At 37.0% G+C, this 12908-nt stretch overlaps 1 protein-coding gene across 2 annotated transcripts; it reads left to right on the plus strand.

Annotated features, from left to right (window-relative positions):
- Positions 1-8577: 8577 nt before the first annotated feature.
- Positions 8578-12770, plus strand: si:ch211-266i6.3 (cytoskeleton-associated protein 2). 2 transcript variants are annotated; one of them, XM_059538956.1, is made up of 7 exons: positions 8578-8769; positions 9133-9199; positions 9338-10149; positions 10768-11107; positions 11211-11271; positions 11407-11727; positions 11813-11940. In XM_059538956.1, the coding sequence occupies exons 2-6, from the start codon at positions 9179-9181 to the stop codon at positions 11718-11720; spliced, it is 1548 nt and encodes a 515-aa protein (XP_059394939.1). In that variant the 5' UTR covers positions 8578-8769; positions 9133-9178; the 3' UTR covers positions 11721-11727; positions 11813-11940. The 2 variants fall into 2 exon arrangements, with proteins under 2 accessions (XP_059394939.1, XP_059394938.1); XM_059538955.1 differs by having other exon boundaries at positions 8584-8769; positions 11407-11716; positions 11803-12770.
- The last annotated feature ends 138 nt before the right edge of the window (positions 12771-12908 follow it).

The raw sequence follows: 12908 nt of genomic DNA on the forward strand, positions 1-12908 counted from the left end.
TATCAGCAAACCTTGCATTTGTTTTAGAAATGCAAATGTCTGCCTGAGAATGAACTGTTACTGATAATCACACCATTTCATCAAACCTCACCCTGGTTTAACACTTGACTGATTGGAGCAGAGTTCATGCAGTTTCCCGTTAATTACGCTAAACCTGTCAAACTGAGAAAGACAGGCCAATTAAAGAAAACTGCAAGGCAACAGAAAATCAATGTTACACGTGGTGGAGTTTTTACAAATTTATTGCTTTGGCAGGTTTTTAGCGAAGACAAGACGAATCTGTCAGACTTCAGGGAAAACAAACTGTCTGTATGTGTTAAGATCATCTCACTTTTGCTCTGTGATTCTTCTTACTTCAATAATTTTGATGGACTGTTTACTCTCTCTACACTTGTATTGTCTGGAATCAGGAAAATGAGTCTTTGGATAAGATGGCCTGATGTCTTTCAGATATTTCCTAATATTCACATTATCCCCGGCAGCTATCAAAATACATTACGTCCATCTGCTTCACACAGAATGGCTTTAATGTTACCCAAATTCACTCTAATGATGTCTAATCTTCTCTGGTTTTGCAGGGTCACCAAATCTGATAAAACAGTATTAAAGAATACCAAAATCTGACACTGTGACCATCTTATTGACTAGTAGCTGATGCTATTAATGTGCATCTTGAACTCAAATTCTGTTACAAATGAAGGTGAAAGCTGAGTAGATGGTTAGTTTATAAATTCTGGTTATTGATATCATAAAGGATTCTGCTTTTTGCATTAGATTAAATGCAATGTAGTTATTTGCAGAGTAAACCTTAGGGAGAAGCAGGGGAAGTTACCATCTCTTATCTTGACACCACACCAGCAATAATATTTTCCGTCAAAGAAATTGTCTGTTAGTATGCAACTAGCATTAGTGTATATACAGGTGTATCTAAAAAAAAATTAGAATATCGTGAAAAAGTTTTTTTTTTTTTTACATATTTCAAAAAGTGAAACTTTCATATATTCTAGATTCATTGCACGTAAAGTAAAACATTTTTTACACTTTATGTAATTTAATGATATATTTATAGTAAAAAAAATTTACTTTCTGTCATTTAATGGTGTATCTATAGTAAAAAAAAGAAAAAAAAACTTATGAATTTAGGCAATTAGAAATTTTACTTTTCTGTTAGTTAACAGTGTACCTATAATCATAATAACTCTTGGTTGTAAACATTTCAAACAGAAATATAGACCCATTTCCCTGGAGGTGAGGGGTTGGCCTTCTAAAGCTCTAGGTGTCATCTTGGAAATGTAATGCAATACGGAGTGTTTGTACAGTTTGGTCATAGACCCAGTGATATTTTGTTCTCTAAGCTGAAATAAATGCTTTTACATAAAATGATAAATATTAATTCATTTATTATTATTTATTTATATCCAATATTTTGTCAAACCACTGTTGTATTAAACAGAAAAGAAGTGTAGATAAAACAACAACATTGGGACATCTCTCAAAAAATATATTTTTTTGAATCATTGTTTTAGATTAAGTGAGAAAAAGGGATACATTCTACAGCTACTGTGCGAAAAATAATCAATAAGCGGCCAAATAACATGTTTGTACTATAAACGTTTGTTGTATCACAGTAAATGTAATGATCTATTAAGAACAAAACACAATTGAACAATTCCATCATTTTGAGTGCCTAGTTGGTGATGGGACTACAGTGGCATGCCTGTTGAGACTGAGATACACAAACACACCACACTCCTTTCTCTCCGTTCCAGAAGCTACTTCTACGGCTGTAAAACAAAAACAAAATATTAATTAGCAAATGGATCATGCTGAGATACTTTAAATAGCATTGAACATGTATCCCAAGAAATGAACTTGGAACATAAATGACATTTCACTTCCTCCTTATCTATGACTTCAGTTAAATTAAGCCAAGTCTTTCACTGCATCGCACATTCAGCCATCCTAGCAAACAACCAAATGACCAAATGAGGAATGAAGCAAGCAAGGGTGTAAGGACAGCCTGCATGATGTCTGAAAATCTGCGATGTGCGATAACATTGATATATTGAGATGACGATATGACTTGCCATACATAAACAAACACTAAGGTGTGCATATTAGCTCCGTGGTTGTTTTTAAATTCAGAATAGGACTAGAATTTCATATTTTAATTATAACGTATAAAGTTTACAATAGCAAAGTCACTATACAAACTCGATATCTGACATCACAATACTGGCCAACATTTGCAAAAGGATGAAGAACTCGGGCATCAGTCCTTCCTCCTCCTCTCTCTCTCTCTCTCTCTCTCTCTCTGCTGTTATTTCCTGCCTGCAGGTAACATTACCTGGTAGAGAGGAGCGGCCGGTTTGTCTCAGCCAGCAGCTGAGTTTAGAGAGTTGTGCCAAATGTACAAGATTTCAACAGAATAAGACAGTGGGAGTAACAAAGGAGTTTGTGTAATGACCTTTAAATCTTGCAAGGATTCTGGAAGTCACTCAGGTCCGACAGGAATCAAAGCAGTTTTGGTGGGATGTTGTACTGTTTTGTGCCCTTTTCTCTGCTTTAAACCCACATTCTGCAGGCTCCTGTGGCAACACAAAAGATGTATAATGTCACTTTGGCATGGCATTGCAAAACTAAGTATACTATAAAATGGACAAAGAACTTTGTCAAAACATAGGCCTACCTCTGGATAAATTCCAGAGTCTGGGTTGCTCCCTTGGGGTAAATGATGTTCAGCACGTAAAAGAGGCTGAACACATAGCTGACAGCAACCAGAGAACAGCTGATGATGTGATTTCTGATGTTTAGTTTCTTCCTTCATCTGCAAAACATGTAAATTACGACAATACATTTTTTTTTTATCAATGAAACAAATAAACAGCACTTTCAAATATTTAAGAGCAGACGAATATCCTTACCCACAACTATGATGCACGGGTTGCTTGGCAGTTCTGCTAAGGCATCCTAAAAGAGAGGTGAAGACACGGACATATCTGAATCACAAAATGTTGTTTTTGTGGAATTTCCCTGCAATGCTCAGGACTCTGTATTGGCAGTGGTAACATTATCAACTATTTGCACTGTTTTTATCAGTGGGACAATATTTATACAATACTATAACCTAGAAATAATTTAACGGGGTCTCTTGCAAGTTGCAGCAGCACGAATTATGTGCCCAGCTACATCTGATTCAAATATTATGCTAATTAACAGTGAGTGGTGGTTTCAGACATTACAGTGTCACACTTGCACTGACTCTTATTCTGCCTGAAAGAATGAAAAGACCGAGCTGAAGGTGGAGCGATTCGACCAATCAGATGAAAGCAGCGTTTCAGCTCCGCCCACAAGTGCGAGTGAAATATTAAAGCCATAAACTAAAATGATCAAAACGTACACGGACCAACTGTCTTGTCCATGTTCTCTCACTTGAATCCTCTTCTTGAGATTTGAGTAAATTTTAACACAAAATTAAAATGAGTTTAAGAAAAATGTATAGGTTTCAATATTCATACTACGTTTATATGACTCATAAAGCCATGACATTCGGTTCTATTTATGTAATGAATCATAATGCGATCGTATTATTTAACGCGCTATTATTATGTTTGAGATATCAACTGGTCGATAATGTTTGTATAACTGTAAGTAACAACTGGTAAAATGTACGCCTATGTCATAAAAAACATTGATACTTTTACAATTAAATATTCTCTTCTCAGCCATGTTTACAGTCCGTGAGCGAAATATCCTCCCATCTGTTGTCTGATTGGTCTTTCGCAAGGATTCCTGGGTAGTTGAAGTGCGTGGAGCCTGCTTCTATGCGGGCTTCGCGGAAGACCGCTTCAGGGGTACAAAGGGGGCGCTGCTGAGCACACTTCGGAGCGTTAAAATGCTGAATGGGACGGCCTACGGACTCGTAGACTCGGCGAGCACGCGCATTTCAAGTCCACGAGACCGAAAGTCCACATGAAGTGCGCGATTTGGGACAGGGCCTAGACCAGTGCTTCTCAATCTTTTTTCAATAACGTACCCCCTATCAAATTTTTTCTCAGCCAAGTGCCCCCTGACCGGCCCCAATTATTTGAGATGAAAAAAAAAGCTATGACTACGATGTAGTGATGTGCCATCATTATGAGATTTATTAAACAATGTAAATAATAAAACATTTGCAATAAACATTTGCAATAATTAACAATGTATATTTACTGATAACGCAGTTATCCCCCTTGACTGGCCCCAAACATGTTTGATAAAAGAAACCTATATAAATAATATATATATATATATACACACTGTATATATATATATATATATATATATATATATATATATATGTGTGTGTGTGTGTGTGTGTGTGTATGTATATATGATGTGTTTAACATTTTAGCTCAAAAACACTTGTAACAATAAACAACAAACTAAGTTGTACTTTTAATTTTCTTTACTGTTAACGCAGTTTAAGTATACCCCTTGACTGGCCCCAAACATGTTTGATAAAAGAAACCTATATAAATAATATATATACACTGTGTGTATATATATATATATATATATATATATATATATATACGTGTGTGTGTGTGTGTGTGTGTATGTATATATGATGTGTATAACATTTTAGCTCAAAAACACTTGTAACAATAAACAACAAACTAAGTTACACTTATAATTTAGTGCGAAACATGTGCTTGTGCTTCACTGAGGATCTTGTTCATTCTCGGTGGTAGGGAGGAAACAGCAGTGATCAGACTCTTTTCCAGGCCCAGTCTGTTTCTCTGCTTTGTTTTGATCACGGTCATTGCAGAAAATGAGGCCTCACACAAATATGTGGATCCAAAGGGCAGTAGCTGCTGCAAAGCTTTTTCTCCCAGCTCAGGGTACTCCTTTTTTACACACACCCAAAACTGTGTTACAGTGGAGTTTTCATATTTCATCCGTAGGCCATAGTCAGATGACACATCCAAGAGTTTTTCCTGGTGACAGAGAGGGAGCTTGTTTCGGCTTTCTTCTGACAAAAGAAATGGGTTTCTCACCCAACTGAGCTGTGCAGATTTCTCCTCCATATCAGGAAAGTATGAGTTAAAACTCACAATCAGGTTGGCCAAATGTTCCTCTATGATGGACTTCACTGGTGCTCTCTCCACATCTTCCCTGGAGAGGAAAGCATCCACCTGAGAAAAGCAGGTGAGATCCCCCTGTACACATGCCCGTTTCCACAACTCTGCTTTCTTCAGAAAACCACCCACCTTATCATACAGGTTCAGAACGTGGGTGTCCTTGCCCTGAAGACACACATTCAGCTCATTCAATTTACTGAATATATCTGCCAGATAGCACAGCTTTGCAAGCCAATCTTTATCTTCAAACAGGGTGGCATATGGAGATCTTTGCTCTGACAAAAAGGTGTGCACCTCCACCCGTAGTTCCAGCAGCCTGCTCAGTATTCTCCCTCGAGATAGCCAGCGCACTTCTGTGTGTAGCAGCAGTTGCGTGTGTTCTGCTCCCATGTCCTCACAAAGGCGGTGAAACAGTCGTGCATTGAGTGGCCTTGACTTAATAAAGTTAATCACTTTAATGCTGTCATTCAAAACGTCATGCAAAACAGGACTTATATTTTTGGATGCCAGTGCTTCCCTGTGTATGATACAGTGATTCCACTGCACTTCTGGATGTTTACTTCTAATACGCGTCATGAGCCCTTTAACACGGCCTGTGATTGACGCGGCTCCGTCAGTGCATACACTCTTGCAGTTTCTCCAGTCCAGCTCGTTTTCAATGAAGAAATTATCCACAACATTAAAAAGGTCCTCTCCCGTTGTTTTCCCCTCTAAGCTCTTGCAGAAAAGTACATTTTCATAAATGTTGTCAATATCCACATACCTCACAAACGCAATGAGCTGTGCCTTGCCACTGACATCGGTCGACTCATCAAGCTGGAGTGAAAATGCTTCGCCAAGTTTTCCCACAACTTGTTCAACAATATCCGCTCCCATTCTATCTATTCTGCGGGAAACGGTGTCATTAGACAAAGGCACCGTTTTTAATTTAGCCGCGGCATTTTTGTCCAGCATTGTCTCAGTTAATACAACGGCGGCTGGGAGTAACAGGTCCTCAGCGATCGTGAACGGCTTTTTTGCTTTAGCCACGAGCAGTGACACCGCATATGACGCCTGAAGTGCTTTGGCTGATGTTGTGGAGATTTTTCGCATTGTTTCCTGCGATGATCTAAACTCAGCAAGTTTTCTCTTGAAAAAATCAGGTGGCTTTCCAACATGACACTGATGTTTGGTGTTGAGATGTCTCTGCAGGTGCGCCGGTTTCATCGAGCTGTTTGCTAGTTTCTCCCCACAGAAAAAACACAATGCTTGGGGAGGGTTGCCGTTTGTTGCCGTGAATCCCATCAAAACATACCCCTCCTGATATTGACGGTATTTTGTTGGCTCCAATTTGGCTTTCTTTTTTTCTTCATCCTCCCTGTTCTCCGCTGTAGTAGTGCTACGTTTTAACCAGGATTTCATTTATGTCTGTTTATTTAGCAGCTAAGCAACTGATTTCCCGCTCGGCGTGATTAAAAAATTCTTCTTCTCTGATTTAATGTTAGGTATTTACAATCACATTTAAAATAGAAATATTTTATTTAAAGATGTGGTTAACATTTTATTAAACTTATTTTCGTAATCATGGATGATTTTGTATCTTTTAAATTAATTTATTAAAATTTATTAATTTAATTTTTTATTTTATTTTTTATAAATCTCACGTACCCCCTACAGTACCGCAACGTACCCCTGGGGGTACGCGTACCCCCATTTGAGAATCACTGGCCTAGACCTTCTGCAAGCCCCGCCTTGTTCACGCAGTGATTGACATGGCGGGAGGGGGCAGACACGTGATCGGCTCGGAATGCATTTTCATCGAAGTGTCTTGACTGTGAGTGTTAATGCATTTAAGAAAAATAGCATTTAAATGATAATTTTGCCACAGTTTTTGCTTGAACATGTTATACATATCTAATCATTTCTGAAATACATTTTAATTTTAATTTTGCAACTTATAAAGCGTTAAAATTAGTAATCATTTTACATATTAAAACTGGAGTATGAAATGACAAATTAAAATTATGTAATTTAATTTTCATTTTCATTTTGCACCAAACGTTGCACCAACGGTATTGGAAAATGTAAATGTAAATACAGAAATGCATTGTCATTTTACATATTGCATTGTCATTTTGCATATTACATCCCAAATTGAATTATGCTACCCATACGCTTCCATATTGTACACCTGATTATGCATAAAAAAACGTCATAAACCGGAAAACCGGTATAATTTTGAAAAAAAAAAACGGTATATACATTTTTGGTCAAACCGCCCAGCACTAAAAATATACAGTAATACAACTGTTAATAAACAGATATTTCTTAGAGTGTACTTCACACTAGAAACTGTAGGTCACGTTTAACTTTTTTCGATCTATATATATATATATAGATCAAAATGAACATGGATCTACTTAGCTATATATATAGCTAAGTAGATCCATGTTCATTTTGAGTCTTACTGTAAACCAATAAGAAAACAATGCTTTTCAGCTACTGGAAATGGAATAACCAAGAAGTTAGTTATGCTTGATCATCCAACCAGTTTAATTTGTTCCCTCTTGCCTCTGGTTTGTAGGAAATGAGTCCAGACACATAGGTAAAATTAGTTGCCCTTCTTTATTTAAATAAATGTCATATTTAACTGGCTGAAATGACTACACATTATGCAGTCAGCAGAATATCTCATGAATTAAATATTGTATTAATTTAAGGGAAGCAATTTGAGATCACAGTTGGAGTCTTAGCCTAACAGCTATAAGCTCCTTATTTACTCATTATCACACATTGAAATGCAGGCACATTTCATATTCATACTGTTCAAATGGGTTTCTAATATAAGCTGGTTTAGAGCATTAAGACGGTGGAATCTTCTGCCATCTAGTGGCTGAATGTAATTTACTATGCACTTGCCGCATGTGAGGCCTTTTGAGAGAACAAATGCACAGGAAAATGTCCAAACTATGGTCCAAACTTGTGGACTGCATTCTGTAGGTATGCTGGAGTTTAGCACATTTTCAATGACATGCTTATCATTGACTTGCACCCTGTGGCATAAAAAAACCCAACAAAACCTTTTTTACTAATCTACTTCTTTTATTTTCATCACAGTAAATTAATATTTTTTAGATAAATTCAAACATTTCGTACGGACAAAATCAAATATATAACTAAGCTGTTCATACACACTGTTTTCTCATATAAACTCACAATTAAAAATTTCTAACCGTGACTAGAGCTATCAAAAAAAAATATTACATTTTCTTACAAAGACTAGGCCTATCTAAAATTAAATCAAACATTATATCATTAGACTGGAATTTAGGGTGCCTGGGTTCGTCAACCGTAAAGTGAGCAGTTATGAGAGGAATTTTATTTTGGTTCAAAACAGGCTGCTCCCAGCGTTCTGTAAAAAGGGGAGAGGCCAACTCAACTTTAATCACGTGATCAGAAACAGCCAATACGATTCGTAGGCTAGAGCGCCTTACAAACGGTCTTCGCCAATCCGACAGCTCGCCGCGCTGAACTCAAAATTGTTTGAAAGAGCGTGTGCTCAGTGCTGTCCTGTGCTTGAATGTGAGGACAATTATTCTTCAAATTCAGTTATTAAACAGATATTTGTACTTGTTTTACCTGACTGGTTGAAGAAGCAGTAGCTAACGTAAGTAGATGCTGTTTTGGCAAATTTGATCAAATTGTTGTGAGTATTGTCATGGTTCGGATAGTTTTGAAGCGTGTTAATCTAATGGGAACTCCTCGCGGATTCGTTTACTAACGTTACTGATATAAAAGCAAGTGGATATGAATTATCTTGTTCGACATGAGGTATTTTTGTATGTCTGGCTGCAATCCCGGTTTCTATTTTATATATTTAAAAAATGTGTTTGTTGTCACATCACATTAAGATAAAGGTCCCCCAAAAATCACACCCAGCTTGTGCAAAATAAAGCAAAGTTTGCTTATTTGTGAGACATATTTTCTTTTTTTGCTTGTTTGAATGCTATAACAATGTGATGTTCTGCAGGACAAAATCATCATCTTTGAAGAGCTGTCCTTTAGAGATACACAGAATGGAGTCAGTGGTGAGAAAGGTGATCATTGCATTTTGTGAAGCAGACCAGACTTTTATAGATTTCAAACATTTATTTCTCACATTTAGATGTGTACAAGGTGTCTGTGAGCTTGAAATGTAGTTTGCTTAATTCTGCTCCTTTATTATTTCTATTCAGAGCAACAAGGAAAACACTAAACCAGTATGTGGCCCAAAAAAACAAGTTACCAGCAGTATTATATCAAAACAAAAGGTTAATTGTAGATCTGCACCCCTTCAGTCAAAGAATAAGGACGATGACTCTGGAACAAGAGACCTGGAAAAGGATGTTAGACCGAAGACCAAAACTAATGCTTATCCTACTAAACGTAAAACACTGAGCCAGGCCTTCCGTACAGAGGAAACTGTAAGACACAGAAAGCTTGTGGAAGAAGTTCAAAAACCACCTTCTACTGTCTCTGCCACCCAGAAGTCCAAACCTGGTACGTATAAGGGTCGTGTAATACAGTCTAAAATCGACTGTTTCAGAAAACCCAGTGCTGATGTGAAGACCACAGAAAAGAAGGTTATTTCAAAGCCGGTTTTGACCAGACCAAAACCTGAACTGCCAAAAGTTCGGTCCAAGTCTGTTACTTCCCTGCCAGCGTCCACTAAACCCAGAGTAAACTCTGCTTTGTCATCTAGACCGAAATCTGTCTCTGATATCCAGCTTAATGCCACTGAAAAACCAGTCCAGAAGTCTGTTTCCCATAGGCGCATTCCTCAGAAGGTCCAAGGCACTGTCTCCCAAGCAGGTGCTTGTGCTCTTACCAGGTCAGCCCCTCTAGCTACAGGACGATTGGCCATCAGCAAACCCATTGCTTCGAAGAAAGAGATGACGGTGAAGGAGGAGAAACCTAAAACAGCCACCACTGAACAGAAAGTCTGCAGGCCTGTCACAAGTACAGTCAGCCAGTACAAAATACAAATAGAGACGGCTGAAGAGAGAAGGTGAGTTGAATACATTATCATCAAATAGTTTGGGGTCAGTAAGATTATTATAATTATTTGATTAATATGTTTATTATCATTATTCAGCCAGTGTCAAAGACATTTACTATGTTACAAAAAATTATTCTTCAAAGAATACTGTTAAAAAAATTATCACACTTTCCACAAAAATAATATTATTCACAACTGTTTTAAACCATGTTATAATTAATGAAAATGTGTCCAAGAAATATTATCTTGAGCATCCATCCAGCATATTAGAATGATTTCTGAAGTTAAATCATGTGACACTGAAGACTTGAGTAATGCTACTGAAAAATCAGCTTTGACAACACAAGAGTAAATTACATCTTAAACTAAAATAGAAAAGTTGTTTTAGATTGTAGTATTTTGAAAAATTACTGTTTTATTGCATTTTTCCTTAAATAAATGCAGTCTTGAGACTTCCAAAAAACTAAATCTTACAGACACCAGACTTTTCAACATTGGTTTATGCATTTTAGAAACTTGAATCAAACATAACCTGATTGATTTGAACTGGACAAGTGTGACAATGTGCTGATAGAAGGGAATATATTGATGTGATTGTCTAATGTTTCATTTGTACTCTACTTTCAGAGCAAAGCTTGCGGAGTGGCTGGCATCTAAGGGAAAGAATCTGAAAAGGCCTCCGATCTCTGAAAAGTCGGCAACCTTTTCAAGAAAACCAAAACCAGCTCCGCAGCCTAAAACTGGACCCAAAGCCACAACTGGTGCCCAGTCTGAGCCTGTCGTCCAGAATGAGGCTGTAAAACCAACTGCTGCATTGAAGACTGACAACCAAACTAATGATATCGAAGTCCCTGACAATAAAACAGTGTTTTCTAGGAGATCAAGAAATATTATGAATACCACACTAGACTTGCTGGACAACAGTGATATGGATTTGCCAGTCGACCCAGAGATAAAAATGGAGTCGGTAAGAACCATAAGAGAGTCTTAATTGTGAAACTGATAGATAGACGGACGGAGATATTTGCTTATTAATCGGAATTTCTGTTTTGTTTATATATAATATGCAGTTGGTGTTGAACTTGTGTGATAAATTGGAGGCGATGGAGACGCCCTCATCATGTGAAGATGGTGAGTTCCATCATATTCTTTATTCAGGAATTGCTAATTAACACTAATATTACCAGAATAAACCAATTCATTCTTTTTTTGAGTCATTATGTGATTTTTATAAATTGCTTGTATTTTTTGGCCAATTCTCGACAGGTGTAAATGCTGACAAATCTGACATGGTGGCAGAGAAGAGAATGGAAGTGGAGGAGCAGGAAACGGATGAGGTGTTTGAAATTCTGAAAGAGGAGGAACTGGGAAATGAGGAAGACTCGGAAAGTGACCTTACAGAAGACACTAAGAAACCTATTATAAAGAATGAGAAGGATGATCAGGAACCCAAGGAGAAGAAGCCATTTGTGAGTGAAGATGATGAAAGTGATGAGGAGATGAAGAGCACCACTCCAAAGATGGCAGGGGCATCCATTGTGAAATACAATGTGAAAACGACTCCATATCTGCAAAGGTGAGTTTGGAGTAATTTAACGGTATGTAGAAAAGACATACATTTCTAAGAAGTTTGAGTGTTCATCTGCTTTTCTCATCCTATAGTGTAAAAAAGATAATTGATTGCGAAACGGCACCAGGCAGTGGCTCGCGACGCAAAAGCACCATCAAAGACCTCAAGTTTCTGACTCCTGTTAGACGATCGACACGAATCCAGCGTAAGTCCTCTCGTCTGCCAGATATGCTGAATGACCACGATACTTGCGTCTCCTCATTGGCTGAACTGGTGCAGATGGAAGATGCAGATGCAAATGCTTACATCTACAGAAAAAACCCAGCACTACTGGAAGACCTGCCTGATCAGTCTGAAGACTTTGCAAAAATATGCAGTTAAGCAGTATAAGTTGATGTCACTTTCAAATTGGACATTTATGAGCATTTGTAACGCCTAGATTTTAAGTATTCCAAGTGACACTATTAAAAATAGCTTATTTTAATATTTAAGTGTCTGTTGCATTTGGACTAATAAATAATCTCTTAACTGCAATGGTTTAACAGTTTAAGGACAGTAATTTGATTAATAGGCACTATTATAAAACGTTCTCTTCTATGCTAACAAGGCTCATGCAGCATGTGTGTGTTTATATATATATTTGAAGAGCTCCTTGTTTTTTATTTTTATTTTTTGTAATATTTTAACAACACTGTTTTGTTCATTTTGTGAACCTGGAAGTTGAAGTGAAAAAAATTGACATTGATGTAAAAAGGATTTTGGTTGTTCATTTGTTTTGAAAAGTGACCAGACCTAAGAATGTGTGTCGCTTTTCTCTCACTGTAATTTTCTGTTGCTACTGTTCAGATGTTCAGAGTTTCTTTTTAAATGTCATTTTCTGAACCTTCAGTAAATTCTTTTAATTAACTAGACTTGTTTTCATCAAAGGATTTAATTAATCCCTTACTAGTGACCATGTCTTTTTAATGGCAAGATTAACGTTGCATTTTAAACATAATTGTGATCACTGAGCTAGTGACTGTATGACATCTTAATAAAGAATCTATCAGTGCAATATAAATATCAGTTTGATTGTGTCAGTGTAACAGAAAATTGGTTTTACTGTCTGATGCATCTAGTTAAGGATTAATGACAACATTTCTGTATATGGTAAAGAAATGCAATGAAAGGGTGATTTTATATATATATATATATATAA

This window comes from Carassius carassius, chromosome 45 (genome assembly GCF_963082965.1).
Source record: "Carassius carassius chromosome 45, fCarCar2.1, whole genome shotgun sequence".
Taxonomy (NCBI): Eukaryota; Metazoa; Chordata; class Actinopteri; order Cypriniformes; family Cyprinidae; genus Carassius; species Carassius carassius.